Source organism: Cnephaeus nilssonii (genome assembly GCF_951640355.1).
Source record: "Cnephaeus nilssonii genome assembly, chromosome: 6".
Taxonomy (NCBI): Eukaryota; Metazoa; Chordata; class Mammalia; order Chiroptera; family Vespertilionidae; genus Cnephaeus; species Cnephaeus nilssonii.
Window position 1 is genome coordinate 53,022,581 of NC_137077.1, and position 23,485 is coordinate 53,046,065.

At 37.9% G+C, this 23,485-nt stretch overlaps 1 protein-coding gene and 1 pseudogene across 3 annotated transcripts in view; both read right to left on the bottom strand.

Moving 5' to 3' along the window:
* The window catches only part of SARNP (SAP domain containing ribonucleoprotein), a 60,450-nt gene that overhangs the window by 34,278 nt on the left and 2,687 nt on the right, over positions 1-23,485 (bottom strand). For both annotated transcript variants that reach the window (XM_079774358.1, XM_079774357.1), the window contains exons 2-8: positions 16,334-16,433; positions 14,409-14,455; positions 14,114-14,181; positions 6,483-6,534; positions 5,568-5,641; positions 5,117-5,145; positions 2,109-2,134 (exon numbers count right to left, since the gene is read on the bottom strand). In XM_079774358.1, coding sequence (XP_079630484.1) covers positions 2,109-2,134; positions 5,117-5,145; positions 5,568-5,641; positions 6,483-6,534; positions 14,114-14,181; positions 14,409-14,455; positions 16,334-16,433 — 396 coding nt within the window. The remainder of the gene's footprint in view (positions 1-2,108; positions 2,135-5,116; positions 5,146-5,567; positions 5,642-6,482; positions 6,535-14,113; positions 14,182-14,408; positions 14,456-16,333; positions 16,434-23,485) is intronic.
* LOC307101980 (large ribosomal subunit protein eL19-like) lies at positions 6-1,588 on the bottom strand (annotated as a pseudogene). The gene is made up of 2 exons: positions 1,582-1,588; positions 6-1,197 (listed from the first exon to the last, which is right to left on the bottom strand). The product of its transcript is annotated as a large ribosomal subunit protein eL19-like (transcript).

Here is a 23,485-nt window from a genome sequence, read left to right on the forward strand (position 1 = left end):
TACAAAAACAAGGGGGGGAAACAAACACCAACAAAAAACCAACCTATATTTTAAAAAATCAAAACAGAAAATACAGAAGGCAGAAACTATGGTCCAATGATAAAAGTTAAATAAGCCTACAACATCAAAGTAACCTAAGTGCCAAATTAGGACACAAAGCAGCACCCATCCATGCCACTAATTATTAAAAGGCTTCTTTTGGAATGCAGTGACAGAGTCAGCCCTACTTCCTTCATTCATCAAAGGTGGCAAGAACCTCAGGAGGGTTTAAGATCAAAGTAGGACAAACACTGCTTGAAAAGCAAACAAATGTCTAAATCATCACCTCCTAACAAGTCCTTCATTCACAGTCCAAAATCATTAATTCCTATAGTCTCTGCAAATAGTTCTTAACTCTACCTCTTAGCAAAAAGGTATCATCACTGCACATGTACTTTCTTCAGAAGAAAAATCTACCACCAGTACCCTATTCAATTTTCTTGGAAGCCTTGATATATCAAGATTATCATAGGAATATTTAGGACATTTTCTTTCTTTTTAGGTAGATGAAGGATATTTTGAATGATTAATGCATGTAATTGCTGAGGCCACTATGTACAGGTAAGAGAGGTGGAGATTGATTTCTTGATCTCTTCCCCCTTGGACAGTCTTGATGATTTCCTCCCTCTTGGCCTGGAGCCATTCTTCATGGAGCTTGCGTGCTTCCTTGGTCTTAGACCTGTGGGCCTCAGCCTGGTCAGCCAGAAGTTTGTTGTGAGTCTTGTCTGCCTTCCTTCAGCTCATGAATGTGTTCCATAAGAATCCGCTTATTTCTGAACATGTTACCTCTTTCAGGCACAGGCTGTGATACATGTGGTGGCCAATCTTCTTAGATTCACATTCTAAGCAGCTGGAGAAGAATTCTCATCCTCCTCATCCAGGCTACCTTCTCAGCCATTCAAGCACTGGCAGTACCCTTTGGTTTACCTCACCCATATGCCTGCCCTTCTTGCAGGACAAGGTGTTTTTCAGGGATCAAGCTTGGGGAATGGACAAGCACAGGCTTCCAGATGATCAGTCCATCTTTGATCAACTTCCAGATCGGCTGATGGGAGTTGGCATTGGCGATTTCATTGGTCTCACTGGGGTCCAACCCAACCTTCTTTTTGCCACAGAAAAGGACACTGCAGCCAAGCCTCTTCTGAAGCCTGAGCAATACTCATGTATGTGGCCACAGCAATAAAAGTATTTTAGAAATTTTCATTACTACTACTACTAAAAATAATGAACTGTAACCACAAAAGCAGAATTCCATAAAGCTGAACATATTTCTTTTTTTATAGTAAACACTTTTAAAATTTTATTTATTTTTATTATATTTTAAATCCTCACCCAAGAATATGTTTTACTGATTTTAGAGAGAGAAAAAGGGAGACTGAGAGGAAGAAACATCAATGTGAGAGAGAAACATCAACTGGTTGCCTCCCGTACGTGCCAACCAGGGATTGAACCGGCAACCTGGGTATGTGCCCTGACCGGGAATCAAACTTGGACTTTTCTGTGTACAGGACAACACTCCAACCAACTGAGCTAAGGACAAACTGAACATATTTCACCACATCACTTATTTTCATTTTCTAATCATGCCTACTAGTCACAATGGCCCAGAAGTGTCTTATTCTACTAGTCTTTATTCTGATTTTACATTTACTAGGAGTGTTGAAAAATACCAGTATCTATAAATAGAACTCATTAAGTTGCTTTCACAGATTTTCTTGTGGTAATTAAGAATTAGACATTATCAAAGCCACTGGAAAAGACCTAAAACTGCAGTACCATAAAACAAAGAGTTACATGGGCTGTCCTCTAACAAAATCTATTCATTTTTCAAGAGGAGTGGTAGGAAGGGGGATGTCTATAGTATTTTTGAAGACATGGCAATTTTCCTGACCTCCTGGTACCTCTAACAATTCTCTTTATTCAGGACATAAAACATTACTGAAAACAGTTCCAAGCTCATATGATTTCAGTTTCCTTTGACCTGGGGAGGAGGAGAAGTCTCTCTAACTTTTATACTAACTGTATAGAGTTAAGTTTTAGCTCTCAAGGTATAAAATAAGATTTCTTACCATAGGCTTGGTGTCAGATGACAGGCCTAAAAAAAAGAAAGAGTTTTATTTAATATTTAAAAAAGTCATAAAGGAAGCTCACAGTCTTCAAATCAAGTCAGACAGCATAGAAATAATATATATGACAAATCTCCTTTATTAGAAGTAAAAGGCAGATTGCATCTAAAGATCATATATGCATTACATCTAGAAATCATATCTGTATAGCCACTTTGGAAACAGTCTGGCGGTTCCTCAGAAAGTTAAAGCATAGTTAGTTTGCCATATGACTTAGCAATTCCATGCCTAGGTATATACACAAAAGACATGAAAACATGTATCTATCCAAAAACTTGTATATGGATGTTCACAGCAACATTATCCATAGTAGCCAAAATGTGAAAACAACCCAAATGTTCATCAATTGATGAATGGTTAGATAAAATATGGTATATCCATACAATGGAATATTACCCAACAATAAAAAGAAACGAACTACTGATAAATGCTACAACATCTGAATACATTATGCTAAGTGAAAGAATTCAGTCACAAATAACCACAAATTATATGATTCCACTTATATGAAGGCAAATTTACATATACATAGGAAAAAATCAGTGGCTGCTTGGGGGGACAGGATGGGAAACAACTGATAATGAGTACAGGGTTTTGTTTTTGGGTGATATATATGTCCTAAAATTAGACTGATGATAGTTGCACAACCCTGTGAATATAAAGAAACAAATAAATTATATATTTTAAATGAATGAATTGTACGGTATATGAATTATATCTCAATAAAGCTGTTAAAAATGAGAAAGAAATTCATATCTGGAAAAAAGAGCAGAGCTATCATCATGAGTTAAAATTATGGTCTCTTTTTAAAAAATATACTTTCTTATTGATTTCAGAGAGGAAGAGAGAGGGAGAGGTAGAAACATCAATGAGAGAGAATCACTGATCGGCTGCTTCCTGCACGCCACACTGGGGATGGAGCCCACAACCTGGGCATGTGCCCTGACCAGGAATGGAACCATGGCCTCCTGGGACCTCCTGGTTCATAGGTTGATACTCAACCACTGAGCCACACCAGCTGGGCAAAATTATGGCCTCTTTAAGACAATGTTCTGTCTGGAAATTATAACTAAGCAGCAAGTAGTAAACTGGTCTATAGAATCAAACCTGATCTAGTCAATAATCACCGACTTAAAACTTTTCAAATTTTTATTTTAAGCAATCTCAATTTTGTCATTGGTTCCATAACTCTCCAATGTAAACATTTATGTATGGATTCAACTTTTACCATAACCCATGTGCTAGGAACTCTTAAGTGTTTTTATGTTCTCACTCATAACACTATAACTCCTTTCAAATGTTCTGTTAAAATATTTTAATTGATTTTCTTAGAGACAGAGAAAGGGAGAGGGGAGACAGAAACATTGATGAGAGAGAAACATCAATTGGCTACCTCCTGCAAGCCCACAATCCGGGCATGTGCCCTGACTGGGAATCAAACCAGTGACCTCGAACTGGTGACCTCCTGGTTCATGGGTCAACTCTTAACTACTGAGCAACACCAGCCGGCTGTTCTGTTCTTTAGAGTTACTCTGTAATTCTAGGATGTCAGAATTATGGTAACACTGTAAATGTTATCTATACATTATTTTTCTGGTCAGGTTTACTTTTCAGACTGTATTCATCTTAACTTTTTCCTTTCTTCAAATTTCACCATCTAATGTCTTAAATAATTTTGTTGTACTATCATCAATCCTATTATCTTTCTCTTGACATAACTAAAAGCTAGAAAATAACTTATTTCTAAAACACATACTGATAGTGGCCAGAATTTTCCTGGTCTTTTAAAAAGCACAGCAATATAAGATTTTTGGAGGACATTTTCTTAACACACTTAAAACTACAAACAAGTCACTAGGAAGACCGGACTGGATTAGGAGATTACATTTAAATTTTATAGGGATTACGTCCTTTTAAAAAAAACAATAACCTGCCCTAGCTGGTTTTGCTCAATGGATAGAGCATCGGCCTGCAGACTGAAGGGTCCCGGGTTCGATTCTGGTCAAGGACACATGCCTGGGATTGTGGGTTTCATCTCCAGTGTGGGGGTGCAGGAGGCAGCCTATCGATGATTCTCTCTCATCATTGATGTTTCTATCTCTCTTTCCCTCTCCCTTCCTCTCTGAAATCAATAAAATATATAAATATTAAAAAAAAACCAATAACCTTTATTTCCTAATTTATTACAAAATGTATATTCATTGTAGAAATTTTTTTCATTGTGGAAATTTTAAAAACAGACAAGATGTAGTCACTCAAAATTCTACCAGAGACAATGAGTATTAACAATTTAGTATATTTCCTTCTTTTTTTCCTAACCATACATGCACTAGGAAATGACAATCTACTGCAAATTTTATAACTTGCTTTTTTCACTTAATATCTTCCTGACAAATATTCTTCAATATCATTTTTAACATCTGCATGGCCTTCCACTATACCATGGTACAAATTTATTTAACCAATTCCCTACTGTATGTCACACTGCTTTCAGTTACTGATCACTACAAATAATGCATGATAATCTTTGTGGCTAAATCTTTAAGTATATCCAAGATTATTTCCTTGTAAATTCCTAGAAGTAAGATTATTGAGGTAAAAGAGACTCTCCCTTTACCACTACACTAGGCAGAATAACAATGGACAGGTACATAATAATTACATACTTTTGAGACAACAGAATAAGTAAGTGAGGTACTAGAAACTTCTCTGAAAATGTCCAAGAAAAGAAAAACAAATGTTGGTACTTCTTCCTATTCTCTTCAGTACCTTCTCTAAATTGCCCAGGAAGGATTACGTATAGTGTTACCTAAAGCAAAGAGGTAAATGTTACAACCTCTTAAAGGCTTCTAAAGCTAACAAGCTTACCTTAATTTGGAGAAATAAAATCTGTGTGCCAGAAAAGTAAGAATAGAGAGATAACTTTCTCAGAAGAGTTTCTGTATGCTTACCTTTTGAGGGAACTGAAGAAATTCCAAATCTGTAGAAAGAAAAACAAGCTAAATTTTAGGGAGCTGTTCACACTCCTGGTCTCCGTGTCAAGTGTACATATGGCACTTCTTGCTTGTGATCTCAAGCCTTGCAATCATTAGCTAATTCTAACAACTCCATGAAAGAAGTTCCGTTTACTCTTTTTCTCACCAAGAGTCCAAATAATAAGCTAAAAGGAAGCCTTATCAGTAGCAGTCAGTTCCTAACTTTTACCTATTACAAAAACCCTGCTTGATAATAAAACCCATCTATAGCTACTACATCCAAATCAACAGAGTTCTGAATAGAGCCAAAAAAGTTTCTTTTCAGCAAGGCCTATATACTCCTTAAAGTCAACAATTATATTTAAAATCACAGCCCCTCACCTTCGTACTATCACTATCTCAGGTCCAAAAGGCTGGGGACACTCACCTAGCTGCCCGGGCAGCTTTCTTACTCTCCAAACTCACAGGTACATTGAATCTTTCAGCTCTCTTCTGCATTCTCTAAGTGATAATGGATAAAAGAAGGGGAAAAGAAAAATTTAATTTCTGGTTTTCTTCTCTTAAGAGAAAAGTTGTTTAGAGGTGTATCTTTAGAATATGAGGAGTAATTTCTTAAGATCTAAACTGAGAATACTGACCATCTTAGAGGATATCAGGTTATATCCATCTGAGGGCTTAACTCAATAGCCGTTTCCAGAAAGCAAACACAAAAAGACTATTATTACATCCATGCCCTCAAAAACTAAAGAAATAAAATAAAACCCACAATCTGCATGAAGCCAAGAAGCCAAAAAGCTGTGTCTAGTTGACCTTTGAAAAGGGATCAAAGGAACAACTTGGTTCCAACAGTGGTGGTACGCTTTCAGTTAGAAATGAGGCAGTATATCCTATGCCATCTTTACTTTAAAGGTATAAAAAAGAATACAGATCTTGACTGAAACCTAGTTTCAGAGATCTTAAGACAGAATCCCACAGAAATTTCTATCTCACCAGCTAGTGAGTTATAACCTAAGGGTGACATCTTCCCTTACTTTTCATCTCTCCCAAGGTACAATTCTCCCAAGCTCCAATCCTAGCTTGTAAACATCATAAAGAGAAATACCATTAAGAACACAGGTGCAGTATTATATACAAAAAGACTATGGTTTCAACGGTGACTATGCCAGCCCAAATATTTTCTCAAGTGTAGTTGGTGGAAAAATATATCAATACCAAATCTGTCAATACTGATTTTCTGCCTATGAGTAAAAATTTTAAAGTGATAATACAGACAGAATAAAGGGTAAGACACAGAAAGATATATGTATAGAGGGCCTGCTCTTCTCCCAGGGAAAATACCTACCTCAGTCTGTGGTATTTCAGATGTAATTTTTACCACTTTCTTTTCTGCTGCCCTGGAAAAAGAGGAAAGAATTTTTTAAAATGAGAAAACGGACATTCTAAACCAAAACTTTAGAATAGTGTAAGAATTTCCCTGAATCATCTCTTCTGTCCCATATCTTTCTACCACCTCTTCTTAACCCAAAAAACCATAAAACGCATTAGAACTCAATTCCTTGAACTGTCATCTGCTGATAAGAGTTCAAATAACAGACCAAGCTACTTTGCTAAAGTATAAGAAAGTTATCAGGAAAGAAGTCTGGTTAAATATATTGGGCTGAAGGGAAATACTCAAAGGATACGGGAAACCATTTTATTTACTTTTAGTAAATAAAACCATTTTAAATTTACTTCTGGACTACTAACTAGTCCTCTAACCCTCATTTAAATATCAGCTTTCAATTTTCATCACTGAAACAATTAATGTGTGCTCTACAAGCTCTGGTTTCTTTCTTTTATAAATCCCTTTATTTCTCCCATGGGGACTATAGCTTCAGCTGAAATAGTCAAAATGGGACAAATAAAAATGCCAAAAGGAGTGGGAAGAAAAAAGGCTAAGGGGAGTTTGAATTAGGAAAACATGGTAAGTTACTAGTCAAAAGGCTAAGAGAAAACAAAAGAGGAGGACCATAGGGGCGGGAGACAAAGTTCGGAAGTACCCAGGATAAATGGAAGGGAATTAACCTTCCACCAAACGACTCCCATAAAACTGTGGGTCATAACCAGTCTCATTAAGGTCCCTCATTTAGAGACATGGGCGGCTTTTGTTCCAATATCCCAGACACTTTTCCCATTTGATGCCCTGAAAGGTAGTAATGGCTTAATGGCATTTTCAGAGGAAGCAATTCTGGAACAGGAACTTACTCTCTCCTACATCCTTTTGTTGGAGGTCCCTGAACTGACAGATAAGCAATAGGTGCCCCCTGCTGACCATAACTAAGTCCTACAATATTTAACTGACTTTACTATGAAAAGAGAAAAAAACATCAAACTAGAAAGAGGAATATTTTTGGAGACACTCAAACCAAAGATGAAGTAGGGGATCTCCTATTGAATGTTCCAGGGATCTAAATTAGCCCTAAATATTCTGACTTTTAAAGAAATTTTTTAATTCTTCCCATTTCCTGGTCACTCTTCCTTCCCCATCACTGTCTTGTTCAGGCAAAAAGGGACACTGAAGTTTAATGTTTTCCTCCAAGTCCAATGCCATTAAGAAAGCAGTCCTCTCCACCAACCCCAGGCTAATGACTTTCTTCACATTCCTGTCTTAAAGCACAATCACTGCAGTTAACCTCATAGCAGAAATGGAACCACAGAGAGGAAGCCTCCTTCTGTTCCATTCTAACTCTCTCAGACACAATTAAGCACAAGCAATAACAACACATCACATTCTGGGAATCAAGGGAAATTTCGTCTCTGAGAAATTTTTGACACACAGTCACATACAAAACACTGTCTAAACTATAGGGACTCTCTGAACTGTACATATTTTTAAAAATATATTTTTTTATTGATTTCAAGGAGGAAAGGAGAAGGGGAGAGAGAGAAACATCAATAATGAGAGAGAATCATTGACTGGCTGCCTCCTGCATGACCCCTAGTAGGGGGCCAAGCCCAAAACCGGGGCATGTGTACTGACTGGAAAGGGAACCGTAACTGCCTGGTTCATAGGTGGACGCTCAACCATTGAGCCACACCAGCCGGGCATGTACTGTACATATTTTAGTCTAACCATTACTTCCCTCCAAAAAACAAAATCACTACTATCCCCCACAATGAATTTCCCTGTGTAGAAATTAAAACCCTTTAAACAAATTACAGCCCTGGCTGGTTTGGCTCAGTGGATAGAGCGTCGGCCTGCGGACTGAAGGGTCCCAGGTTCAGTTCGTCAAGGGCATGTACCTTGGTTGCAGGCACATCCCCAGTAGGGGGTGTGCAGGAGGCAGCTGATCGATGTTTCTCTCTCATCGAAGTTTCTAACTCTCTATCCCTCTCCCTTCCTCTCTGTAAAAAAATTAATAAAATATATTTTAAAAATTAAAAAACACACCAAATTACACATTTTACAATATCCTAAGAATAATGAACTTTTACAAATTTTCAAACTTCATTTTAAAAAATATTTATTATTGATTTTTTTTAGAGAGAGAGAGGAAGGAAGAGGGAGAGAGAGCGCGAAACATTGATCAGCTGCCGTCTGCACGTTCCCTATCCCCTTACTGGGGACAGAGCCCACAACTTGTGCATGTGCCCTGACAGGGAGTCAAACAGGCAACCTTTTGGTGAAGGGCAGTGGTCGGCAAACTGCGGCTCGCGAGCCACATGCGGCTCTTTGGCCCCTTGAGTGTGGCTCTTCCACAAAATACCACATGCGGGCATGCACGTACAGTGCGATTGAAACTTCGTGGCCCATGCGCAGAAGTCGGTTTTCGGCTCTCAAAAGAAATTTCAATCATCATACTGCTGATATTTGGCTCTGTTGACTAATGAGTTTGCCGACCACTGGTGCAGGGGATGACGTCCAACCGAGCCACACCAACCAGATCCAAATTTCATTATTTTTAACCACACAAGCCAATTATCACTGTATTTACACCTGATATTCCTTCTTGCCCAGAAGTCCCCAAAACATCTCAATTTTTAAAAAATATATTTTATTGATTTTTTACAGAGAGGAAGAGAGAGGGATAGTGAGAAACATCGATGAGAGAGAAACATCGATCAGCTGCCTCTTGCACACCCCCTACTGGGAATGTGCCCGCAACCAAGGTACATGCCCTTGACCGGAATTGAACCTGGGACCCTTCAGTCCGCAGGCCGACGCTCTATCCACTGAGCCAAACCGGTTTCGGCAAAACATCTCAATTTTAAAGCTATCCCATAAAACATTTTCTTAAAACATTATATCTAAACACAAGCCTCTATGATGGAAGATAACTAAAAGGTTTTCAAAAGCAGTAATATTTGAAAAAATCTAATAAAACATTACATGCACATCCCCTGTAATGCAGCAACTCCAGGGATATATTCTATGAACATACTTGCATAAATATAAAAACAGTTGCATAAGGACATGTAGCACTGCATTTTTTGCTATTATGAATAATCTTAATGTCCATCAACAGGAGACTAGTGAAATTAGTTTATCCCTGGAATGGAATACTATTAGTTGCTAGAAAGAATAAGGCTCTAAGCTGATAACTACTAAATCTGAATAAATGGGTTCTTGAGTCTATTATACTATTCTTGTAACTTTTACATATATTTGCAATAACAACAAACTTAAAAAAAGAGACCTACCACTTACTAGGATAATTATTCATATTTCAGGACTGATGTGAAGATTAAATGTATATATGTATAACACTTAGAACCTTACTTAGTATATAATTAACATTTATGTAAGAACACTATTACATAAAGATTTCCAGATGTGGACACCAAAAGCAGTCCTGAGAGGGAAGTTCATAGCACTACAGGCCTACCTCAAAAAAAAAAAAAAAGAAAAAGAAAAAGAAAAGAGAAACATTAATAATAAACTATTTAACCCTACAACTTAAAGAATTAGAAAGAGAACAACAAGAAAAGCCCAGAGTAAGTAGAAGGAAGGAAATAACAAAGAAAGAGAATTACAGCCAATATCCCTGATGAATATAGATGCTAAAATCCTCAACAAAATATTAGCAAATCGGATCCAGCAATATATTAAAAAGATCATACACCATGGCCAAGTGGGATTTATTCCAGGGATGCAAGGCTGGTACAATATTCGCAAATCAATAAACATGATACATAACATAAACAAATTCAAAGTCAAAAATCAGCCGAAAACGGTTTGGCTCAGTGGCTAGAGCGTCCGCCTGCGGACTGAAGGGTCCCAGGTTCGATTCCGATCAAGGGCATGTACCTTGGTTGCAGGCACATCTGTGCAGGAGGCAGCTGATCGATGTTTCTCTCACATCGATGTTTCTGACTCTCTATCTCTCTCCCTTCCTCTCTGTAAAAAATCAATAAAATATATTAAAAAAAAAAAGACAAAAATCACATGATCATAACAAGAGACACAGAAAAAGTATTCGACAAAATCCAACACCCATTTTTAAAAAAACATATTTTTATTGATTTCAGAGAGGAAGGGAGAGAGACAGAAATATTAATGATGAGAGAATCATTGATTGGCTGCCTCCTGCACACCCCCTACTAGGGATTGAGCCCACAACCCTGGCATGTGCCCTTGACCGGAATCGAACCCAGGACCCTTAAGTCTGCAGGCTAACGCTCTATCCACTGAGCCAGACAGGCTAGGGCCCAACACCCATTTTTGATAAAAACTCTCAGCAAAGTAGGAATAGAAGAAGCATATCTCAACATGATAAAGGCCATATGTAACAAACCTATATCGAACATCATACTCAAATGGCAAAAACTAAAACCATTTCCCTAAGAACAGTAAGAAGATAGGGATGTCCATTTTCAACACTCTTAATCAACATAGTACTGGAAGTCCTAGCCACAGCGATCAAACAAGAAGAAGAAATCAAAGGTATCCAAATTGGAAAGGAGGAAGTAAAACTTTAATTATTCACAGATGACATGATATTGTACATAGAAAACCTAATGACTCCACCAAAAAATGACATTTAATAAATGAATTTGGCAATGTAGCAGATACAAAATCAACACCCAAAAATCGATGGCCTTTTATATATATATATATATATATACCAATAATGAATTCTCAGAAAGAGAAATTAAAAAACAATCCCATTTACCACTGCACCAAAAAAATATATAATAATAATAATAAGATACTTAGGAATAACTTAACCAAGGAGGTAAAAGACTTGTACTCAGAATACTACAGGACATTGAAAAACGAGATAGAAGAAGATATAAACAAGTGGAAGAATATTCCTTGTTCATGGATTGGTAGAATCAACATCATTAAAATGTCCATACTACCCAAAGCAATCAACAGATTCAATGCAATCCCTATTAAAATATCAACAGCATATTTCACAGATCTAGAACAATTACTCCAAAAATTTATATGGAACCAAAAAAGAACCCGAACTGCTACAGCAATCTTGAGAAAGAAGAACAAAGTTGGAGGAATCACAATACCAGATATCAAATTATACTACAAAGCCACCGTGATCAAAACAGCCTGGTACTGGCGTAAGAACAGGCATATTGATGGATGGAACAGAACAGAGACCCAAGAAATTGACCCAAGCCATTACGCTCAATTAATATTTGACAAAGGAGGCAAGAGCATACAATGGAGTCAAGAGAGTCTCTTCAATAAATGGTGTTGGGAAAATTGGACAGATACATGCAAAAATATGAAACTAGACCACAAACTTAGCCCATATACAAGAATAAACTTAAATGGATAAAAGACCTAAATTTAAGTTGAGAAATCATAAAAATCCTAGAAGAAACGATAGGAAGCAAAATCTCAGACATCTCTTGTAGCAATATGTTTACGGATTCATCTTCTAGGGCAGTGGTCGACAAACTGCGGCTCGCGAGCCACATGCGGCTCTTTGGCCCCTTGAGTGTGGCTCTTCCACAAAATACCATGGCCTGGGTGAGTCTATTTTGAAGAAGTGGCGTTAGAAGAAGTTTAAAAATTTGGCTCTCAAAAGAAATTTCAATCGTTGTACTGTTGATATTTGGCTCTGTTGACTAATGAGTTTGCTGACCACTGTTCTAGTGCAAAGGAAACTAAGGAGAAAATAAACAAATGGGACTATGTCAAAATAAAAAACGTCTGCACAGCAAAAGAAAACATCAACAAAATGAGAAGGGAGCCCACTGTATGGGAGAACATATTTGGCAATGATACATCTGATAAAAGAGTTAATATCCAAAATATATAAGGAACTCATACAATTTAACAAAAGGAAGACAAACAATCCAATTAAAAAATGGACAAAGGACCTAAATAGACACTTTTTGAAAGAGGACCTACAGAAGGCCAAGAGACATAAAAAATGCTCAGAGTCACTAATCATCAGAGAGATGCAAATTAAAATGATGAGGTATCACCTGACACCTGTCAGAATGGCTACCATCAACAAATCAACAAATGACAAGTGCTGGTAAGGATGTGGAGAACCCTAGTACACTGCTGGTGGGAATGCAGACTGGTGTAGCCATTATGGAAAACAGTATGGAGTTTCCTCAAAAAATTAAATATGGAACTGCCATTTGATCCAGTGATCCCACTTCTAGGAATATATCCTAAGAAACCTGAAACACCAATCAGAAAGAATGTATGCACCCCTATGTTCATAGCAGCACAATTTGCAATAGCTAAGATCTGGAAACACCCAAGTGCCCATCAGTAGATGTGTGGATAAAAAAGCTGTGGTACATTAACACCATGGAATACTATGCAGCAGTAAAAAAGAAGAATCTCTTACCCTTTGAGACAGTCTGGAGGGCCCTGGAGAGTATCACGCTAAGTGAAATAAGTCAGTCAGAGAAAGACAAGTATCACATGATCTCACTCATATGTGGAATCTATGAACAAAATAAACTGATGAACAGAGTGGATCCAGAGACATGGAAGCATGGAACAGAGTGCAGAATCTCAGAGGGAAGGCGCAGAAGGGTGGGTGGGTGGGAGGTAATCAACCAAAGACCTTATATGCATAATCCATGGGTGGGGTGAGCTGTAAGGGGTCAATGAGGGGGAAAAAGAGGACATACGTAATACTTTCAACAATAAAGATTAAAAAAATAAGAAAAAAGGAAACATTACCTGAGATAACTGTTCCAAAAAAAAATCTCCAGGTGTGAAAACATCAAGAAACCAACAATATGCACAGTGTGTAACCATATGTATCCGTATATACACATACCATGTAATATATTACAAAAGAATATACTGAAAACCTCTAGGAAATCAGATGGGGGTGAAAACAAGGGGTACTTGAGTGTATGTACTGTTTGACTTTTAATTAGTCTATATATTGCATTTTATAGTTAAATGCATTAACACAGCTATGAGGAACAAAAATGTTAAAAAGGACTCAACTGTTCTTAATGTGCTAGAGAATAAGATGGCCAGACATTTGTAGAAAGAACCCCAAATAAAAAATGTTTATGATAACATAGTGGGATAGTTTAAATAAATCAAGATCTACTTTCCACTCTAGTATTTTGTCCTCTCCTCCTCTACTATAAATCAAAACGATAGAGAATAGTGTACCTGAGAGGCAAAATCTCTGCTCAGCACTCTCCTTCCTTACAAAAGTCCTTATATGCAGAGAATTTGTATAATTCGCTATACAGAAAGAGAACTATCTATTATGGTGATACAACAAAGGCTAGGAGACCTAAACTTTGAGCTTAAAGTCTCCTGGTCCTAATTACCTATTATATAAAGCAGAGACAAACTACTTTGCTTCACTGAGACCATATACTTGAAATGAAATAGACTCTACTGAAAATGTATGATCTACTGAGAAATGAAAAAGCCAACAAGAACACATAAAAGTTAAACAAAATGAAACACTAATATCCCACCCCCAAATCCAGAATTGTCTGCTCTGTACTCAAATTACAAAAAGAGATAGTTACACATCAACAGTTTTTTCAGGGGGTTCTTCCTCTTTAACAGGCAGTTCTATGGGCTTTGGTTCTTCTTCCTAAAACCAAATGAAACAGGATATTTAATATAAATCAAGAGTAAAAACCTATCAGTAGAAGAATATGAAAACTCTAAAATGAACCAGTCTTTCAGAATCTTCATTTCCCCACTACACTCCCTTAACAAGTTAGTTATTTAAGCCCTCTAATGACTGATGTTAAGCAATGTTGCCAAGGCAGCGACACATTGTCAGGTCAGTGACTAACCTTATTCTCTCCAACTCACCTCTGTTTCATCTCCTAGTACGTCTTCTTCATTTGCCTCCTCTTCAGCTAAAGAATATTAAAATATTCAGGTCAAGCCATGCTACAAAACCATATTGATCACTTCACTCAGGCTAAAATTATAATCATTTTGCTTTCCCAAAATACAATTCAATAATGAAGGCAAAACTAATGCTGGTAAAATTGCTCCACAAAGAAGATAAAACTGTTTTCTCCACCTAACATTAATACAAAGTTGAAGTCCAGCTGAACTGAAGAACTAAATGTGATGAGGTCAAATTTAAATATTAATATTAAGTAATATGGGAGAATACCTTTAAGATTTAGTGGTAGGGAATAATTTCTAAAATTAAAAAAACAAAAACAAAAAGAAACAGCAGCAGCAAGCCCTAACTGTGTTGCTCAGTGGTTGAGCATTGACCTAGGAACCAGGAGGTCTCATTTTGATTCCAGGTCAGGGCACATGCTGGGTGACAGGTTTGATCCCCAGTGGGGGCATGTGGAAGGCAACCGATAGATGATTCTCTCTCATCATTGATGTTTCTATCTCTCTCTTCCTCTCCCTTCCTCTCTGAAGTCAACACAAATATATATATTAAACACACACACACACAAAACAAAAGCAAAAATAGTATGAGAAAGCCCTGGCTGGTGTGGCTCAGTTGGTTGAAGCATCGCCCTGGGTACGGAAAAGTAACGGGTTCGATTCCCTGTCAGGGAACATGGGAGGCGACCAATCAATGTATCTCTCTCACATCGATGTCTGTCTGTCTGTCTGTCTGTCTCTCTCTCTCCCCCCCCTACCTCCTTCCCTAAAATCATTTTTTTTAATGTAATATGAAAAAATTGCAGATTTTTTCAAAACTAAGGAAAAACACCATGGAAAAGGAAACAAATAACAAAGATATTAGTCTAAAACCAACAAGGGAATAGTTACTAGAATATAAAAGAAATGGCTTGCAAACTAACTAGTGAATGGTACAAACCCTTAAAGAATAATAAACAAAGGAGAAACTCAAAGAACCATGAACACAGAAATGTGTAAACTCTTAAAACTAGGCTACTTGACAAGATAGTGCAAAGTTTAGGCCTGTGAAAGTGATACAAGAACCATCATGTAAAAAAAAAAAAGAACCATCATGTACTCTATAGATTTATAGGGCAATTCTAGAAAGTAATTTGGCAGTGCTTAGTCATATTAAGTATACATCATAACTATATATTAATTAGCAACCCATTCCTGGGTATATAATCCAGAAAGACTCTTACATAGGAATGTGAAGGAAAATGAAAGAAGTAGTTCAGGAGGCAATAGAGGTGTCTATCACTGGGTGAATTAAAATGTGGTGGATTCTATACATCATAGACCACTATATAGGAATTGGAATTAATAGACTAGATGACAACACAGCCATAAGCCAAACAAATACATCTTTGAAACAACACAGTACTGCCTGGCCAGCATGGCTCAGGGGTTTGACGTCGACCAGGAGGTCACGGTTAGATCACGTGTGGGGCGTGCAGGAGGCAGCAAATCAATGATTCTCTCTGATCGTTGATGTTTTCATCTCTCTCTCCCTCTCCCTTCTTCTCTGAAATAAACAGTGAATACCCAAAGTTACCTAGTAAATTTCTGGCACAAAAGGAATTAGAATTCAAATATTCTAATTCTCAGGTTAATGATATTGTTTTACCATACTTCCTTTTAAATAATTTGCTGAAATAAAATTACAATGTATTTAAAAAGTGGGAGTGGGTTTTTTGCATTATAACCACTGTTCTGGATAACCAAGAGTTTTCTTGATATAGTTAATTAACAGCTTACATTACCAGCAACCTAAAGGAAAAGAAGAAATCTTCCATATGGCAGAGCCTAAAAATTAATACCCTCAATCATACCACTCTTTGCCTCCACAAAGTACTCACCATGCTCTTCAAGATAGGCCTGGAGCCTGTTGATGAGATCTTGTTTTATTCCCTTGGTCTCCAAACCACGAGCAAGACATTCCTGCTTTAGTTCAGCAAGCTGAGAAAAAAATAAAACTTTTCCTTAGTTTACAGAATGAACCTGGCCAAAAAAAAAAGTTAGTTGATCCTTGAACAACACGGAGTTAGAGGCCCTGACACCCATGCAATCAAGTACCTGCGTATAACTTGAATTCCTCAAAAGCATAACTACTAATAGCCTACTGTTGATGGGAAGCCTTACCAATAACATAAACAGTCGATTAACAAATTTATGGTATATTATTATATACTATACTCTTACAATACAGTAAGCTAAAGAAAATGTTAAGAAACCATAAAAGAAATTACATTTACCATACTGTATTTATTGAAACAAAACAAAAAACTCAAGTATAAGTGGATCTGAACAGTTTAAACCCATATTGTTAAGGATCAACTGCAGTTCTCACAAAAAAGAAAAAGAAAAGAAAGTTCAATCCCAAACAATTGCTCTTAATCCCACCAAGCCTCTAGATCCACAAGAAGACTTTTCTAACATATGGTACAGATAAATACCCTACTTTAATAAAATTATAATATATTCATGCAACTATTTATTATTACAAATCTTTAGCATTTCTGAGAAGAGAAAAAGGTCTAGTTTCCCCAAAAAATGACTGTACCAGCTAGTTAATTAAAATAATTAATCTTTAAGTATAAAATCTAGTTATCTACAAAAGGAGATTCTTCTGTTATCCCAGATCCTTTACTGAAATCTACCATAAATAGGTGTTCCAGTCTGACCACTTGTAGAATTAGGTAAATGTGTTAGCCAGCTTAATATCAACAATGAATCAATTAAAAGATCTATGTCAAGCCCTGGCTGGTTTGGTTCAGTGGACATAGCATCGGCCTATGGACTGAAGTCGTGGGTTCAATTCTAGCACAGGGCGTGTACCTCGGCTGCAGGCTCGATCCCCGCCCCAGTCGGGGCACCTGGGGGAGGCAACCAATCCATGTCTCTCTCTTACAATGATGTTTCTCTCGGTCTTTCCTCCTCCCTTCCACTCTTTCTAAATGGATTAACAACAACAAAAAAGATCTATATTAAAGTGAGAAAAAAAATCTAATTGTATTCCACATTTCTGTTGCAGATTTTTAAAATCAGTAACTTGACTAAAGACATAACAGGTATGCTTATCAACTTTGCAGGCAATAGAAAGGAGAAGAATTTATGGATTACTGATAGAACTAAGCTGAGGGAAGGGGGAGCTCTTCAGGGAGAACAATGAGCCAAAAAAAGAGTTCAATTTAGAAGAAATAAGATACACCTATCAAGTACTACAATTATATTCAAAACTTAAACTGTTCATACACCAGATGAGTTCCATTTTTAATTTTTGAGGAAACTCCATACTGTTCTCCACAGTGGTTGCACCAGTCTGCATTCCCACCAGCAGTGCACGAGGGTTCCTTTATCTCCACATCCTTGACAGCACTTGTTTGTTGATTTGTTGATGATAGCCATTCTGACAGGTGTGAGATGGTACCGCATTGTCGTTTTGATTTGCATCTCTTGGATAATTAGTGACTTTGAGCATGTTTTCATGTGTCTCTTGGCCTTCTGTCTTCTTTTGAAAAGATTCTATTTAGGTTCATTGCCCATTTCTTTATTGGATCATTTATCTTCCTTTTATTAAGTTGTATAAGTTCCCTGTAGATGTTGGAGATTAAACCTTTATCAGTGATAACATTTGCAAATACGTTCTCCCATACAGTGGGCTTTCTTGTTGTTTTGTTGATGGTTTCTTTTGCTGTGAAAAAGCTTTTTATTTTGATGTAGTCCCATTTGTTTATTTTCTCTTTAGCTTCAATTACCCTAGGAGCGGTATCGGTGAAGAAATTGCTTCGGGATATGTCTGAGATTTCTCTGCCTGTGGATTCTAGTATTTTTATAGTTTCCCGTCTTAGTTTAAGTCCTTTATCCATTTTGAGTTTATTTTTGTGTATGGTGTAAGTTGGTGATCTAGTTTCATTCTTTTGCATGTATCTGTCCAATTTTCCCAACACCATTTATTGAAGAGACTGTCTTGACTCCATTGTATGTTCATGCCTCCTTTGTCAAATATTAATTGAGCATAGTGGTTTGGGTCGATATCTGGGTTCTCTATTCTATTCCATTGGTCTATATGTCTGTTCTTGTGCCAGCACCAGGCTGTTTTGAGAACAGTGGCCTTGTAATACAGCTTGAAATCTGGTATTGAGATCCCACCTACTTTGTTGTTCTTTCTCAGGATTGCTGTGGCTATTCGGGATCTTTTTTTATTCCAGATGAATTTTTGGAGTTCTTTCTAGGTCTTCGAAATATCCTGTTGGTATCTTAATGGGGATTGTGTTGAATCTATAGATTGCTTTGGGTAGTATGGACATTTTAATGATGTTGATTCTACCAATCCATGAACATGGTATATTCTTCCATTTGTTTATGTCTTCCTCTATCTCTTTTTTCAACGTCCTGTAGTTTTCCGAGTAAAAGTCTTTTACCTCCTTAGTTTATTCCTAGGTATCTTAGTTTTTTTGTTGCAATGGTAAATGGGATTTTTTTTTATTTTTTTTTTTAGTTTCTTTCTGTGAGTTCATTATTGGTGTATAAAAAAAGCCATTGATTTTTGGGTGCTAATTTCATATCATGCTACATTGCTGGATTCATTTATTAAGTCTAGTAGTTTTTTGATGAAGTCTTGGGGTTTTCTATGTACAATATCATGTCATGTCATCTGCAAATAATGACAGTTTTACTTCTTCTTTTCCAATTTGGATCCCTTTTATTTCTTCTTCTTGTCTGATCACTATGGCTAGCACTTCCAGTACTATGTTGAACAGGAGTGGTCAAAGTGAGCATCCCTATCTTGTTCCTGTTTTTAGGGGAAATGGTTTTAGTTTTTGCTCATTGAGTATGATGTTGGCTGTAGGTTTGTCATATATGGCCTTTATCATGTTGAGATATGCTCCCTCTATTCCCATTTTGCTAAGAGTTTTTATCAAAAACTAGAGGCCTGGTGCACAAAATTCGTGCATGGGTAGGGTCCCTAGGCCTGGCCAGCGATCAGGGCCGATCGGGGCCTTCCGGCTGCTGGCTGGGGCCTTTGTTTCGTGCTGCCCCCTAGTGGTCAGCGCACATCATAGCAAGCAATCAAACTTCCGGTCTCTCGAACTCCTGAAGGGACACTTTGCATATTAGCCAAATGTGTGTATATATATATATATATACTAGTAGCCCATTTGCAGGATTCAATCCTGCAAGCGGCCGCTTCAGCCGCGTGCACTGCTGCTGCCGCAGCCTTGGGGCCACCACACCTGCAACCGTGCGCCACTGCCGCCCGCCTTGCTCAGCCCCGCCCCGCCGCGCCCCGCCCTGATGGCGGGTGGCCAGTGGAAAACAGCTGCTGGCGGAAAACTGGTGCCGGCAGCCACGCAATTGGCCACCCCGAGTTCCGCCACCAGCGTCTTCCACCGGCCGCATAGGTCCTTCCGCAGCGTTGGCCGTTTAGGCTGGCGGTAGGAGCGGGGGGCGGGGACTCGAGTCCCCGCCCCCCGCTCCTACCGCCAACCTAAACAGCCACCCTGAGTCCCGCCCCCCACGCCTCCAGCCGGCCCAATCGTGGGCGTAGCGGAGTGATGCAATTTGCATATTGCCTTTTTATTATGTAGGATATATACACACACACACACACACACACACACACACACACACACACTGATGGGTGTTGGATTTTGTCGAATGCTTTCTCTGCGCCTATTGATATGATCATGTGACTTTTGTCTTTCAATTTGTTTATGTGATCTATCACGTTTATTGATTTGTGAATATTGTATCAGTCTTGCATCCCTGGAATAAATCCCACTTGATCATGGTGTATGAACTTTTTAATATATTACTGGATGCAATTTGCTAATATTTTGTTGAAGATTTTAGTGTCTATGTTCATCAGGGATATTGGCCTGTAATTCTCTTTCTTTGTAGTGTCTTTATCTGGCTTTGGAATTAGGATAATGCTGGCCTCATAAAAAGTTTGGAAGTGTTCCTTCCTGTTGGATTTTCTGAAATAGTTTGAGGAGTATAAGTGTTAGCTCTTCTTTGAATGTTTGGAAAAACTCCCCTGTGAAGCCATCTGGACCTGGGCTTTTGTTTAGTGGGAGTTTTTTTATTACTGCTTCTAATTCATCAGTTATTGGCCTATTCAGGGTTTTTGATTCTTCCTGATTCAGTCTTAGGAGATTGTATTTTCCTAGGAATTTGTCTATTTCATCCACATTGTCCAGATTCTTGTATTATTATTTATTAATGTATTATTTTCTTTTTTAAAAATGTTAATTGATTTCAGAGAGGAAGAGAGAGGGACAGAGTGATAGAAACATCAATGATGACAGAGAATCATTGATTGGCTGCCCACTGCACGCCCCACACTGGGGATCGAGCCCGCAACCCAGACCATGTGTCCTGACCGGGAATCGAACCATGACCTCCTGCTTCATAGGTCGGACGCTCTACCACTGAGCCATGCTGGCCAGGCAATGTATTATTTTCCATATGAACTGTAAACCTACTTTTGCCCCACCCTGTCTGTGGAGAAGTGTCCTACTCAACAAACCAACAGCACTCTCTATTGAGAAATGTTAGGTAATCAACCATTAAAAGTGTGTAATGGCTGCATAGTTTTAATGGCCTCTGAAGCCAGACTACCTGGATTCAAATTCTAGCTTTACCACTAACAGCTGTGTAAATTTAGGTGCATAACTTAACCTCTCTGTGCCTCAGTTTCTCATGAAATGAGGAAAATGCAACAGTATCTATACCAAAAGGTTGTTATGAAGATTAAACCAGTGAGTATTTGTAAAGCATTTGGAATAGTGCTTGGCACCTAGTAAGCACTTTATAATGTTAGACACTGGGCAGAGGTTTAGACAAAATTAGACTGAATCATTGTTTCTCAGATTTCTGAATTTCACAGATATTTTTAAATAGGTAGATAGGTATGCCAATTTTTTATAATATTCCAACCAGGTCATGGACTGATGATACTTTTGCGAAAGACAATAAAAACCAATTACTAGAAAAACAATCATATGCTTCAATGTAGTAGCAGTGATGTCAAATTGCTATAAAAGTTTCTAAAAGCTTACTCAATTTATCACTAACCAGTAACAAACATTTCATGGACAAGCACTGGCCTGTGGACCATACTTGAATAGTATTAATCTAGAATCTAAATTCTAAGTGATCTCTAAGGTCCATTTCTTAAGTAAGAATCTTGATCTGTCCTGCCTTGGTACTTTGATTTCCTTTCAGCTTCCTGAAGAACAAGTCTTCTGATTTTGGTTACACTTTCTAAAGTTTTTTGTTTTGTTATATAAATACTAGAGACACAGTGCATGAATTCGTGCACAGGTGGGGTCCCTCAGCCTGGCCAGGTATCGAGGCCTATTGGGGGGCCAGCCGGTAGGGGGAGGGGCCGTGGGAGGTTGGCCGGTGGGGGGAGGCGGGGGGTCAGGAGGTGAGGAGAGGGACTGCGGGAGGTTGGCTTGCTAGGGGGTGGGGGGAGGGACCGTGGGAGGTCAGCCAGCCAGCCTCCCGATCAGGGCTGATTGGGGGGGCTGGCCGGCCGGGGAGAGAGGCCACAGGAGGTTGGCTGTGGGAGCGCACTGATCACTAGGGGCAGCTCCTGCACTGAGTGTCTGCCCCCTGGTGGTCAGGGCATGTCATAGCGACCAGGCATTCAGTCATTCGGTCACTTAGGCTTTTATATATATAGATTTTATAAATATAGATTATGTTCACAATAGAATAGTTATAAAATTCTGAAAGGTATAGAGGAAAGTAAGTCTTCTGCAACACTGAGAGATCACAACATTTTAAATATATGTGTGTGTGTGTGTGTGTGTGTGTGTGTGTGTGTTTAGACAGTGTTGGTTGGTTGTCTATAATGCAATACAGCTTCTTTATTTCCTGTAACTTCTAATCTTCCCCAGAAGCCTCAATTCCTTTTTTCCCCCTGATTTTGGTAAATATTCAGGCAATTCAAAGTTCAACTTTCTAGTAGAATTGTTTCCCCCTTTTCCTTCCTTCCCAAAATTGTGCCTAGGCAAATGTTTACAAAAATTTCCAGATGAGAGGGAAATGTACAGTTAGAGAAGGTTTTTGCATAAGATGCTGATCTAGACTTGGAGCTAACAGATTGGTACAAACAGTTGTTTACATGGATAGTATCTGCTGACCAGTGATCTTACTATTGCCTTGATCACTGAATCTCAGCCCCAAAACCTCACCCCCAAATAGCTCCCAGTTCCTAACCCCAAGGTCTCTGGCTCATGCAGCAGTCTTCTCAGCACCTCCATGTCCCCTCTTTGGTCAAATAAAATGTTACATATCATTTTTACATATTGTATTATTTTAGTTATTATATGGTGGGTTCTGCTCACACATTAGGACATAACTCATAATATCAAATCTTACCCATTTTTATATGCAATTGACTTTAAGACATTTTAAAAAGGTATATTGAGTGAATTGTATGGTATGTGAATTGTATCTCAATAAGACTACTTTTAAAAACCAAGTTATAGAACACTTTATACAGGATACTAACTTTAATGTTAATGTAAAAAAAAATAATGTGCATACACACACACCCCATTCCATGTGATGTATATACACAAGATGCCTGACAAGAAACAGATAAATTAATACTGAGAAGAAGCTTGTTGAGGACAAGTGTAGGAAGGAAACACTTTACCATATACCTTTTTGTACCTTTAGAATTGTGAACTTGTACATAAATGACCTATTCAAACATTAATTTATATATTTTTCAGTATCAATAAGGCATTTTCCATTCTATCAACCTCCAGAGAAAAGACCAATCAATAGCGCACATAATACATTTAACATTAATCATTTATTGCCCTGTGATTTCTTCTGTTTTTACTAATCTTGAATTTTGATTCAAACCTTTTTCATCTGTTATCTCTTGATATGGTCTGTAAACTCTTTGAGGGCAGAGACATTTCATATCATTTATATTATTTCATACAACAGGAATACATGTCAGACAAAGAGCTAAACTTTGAATA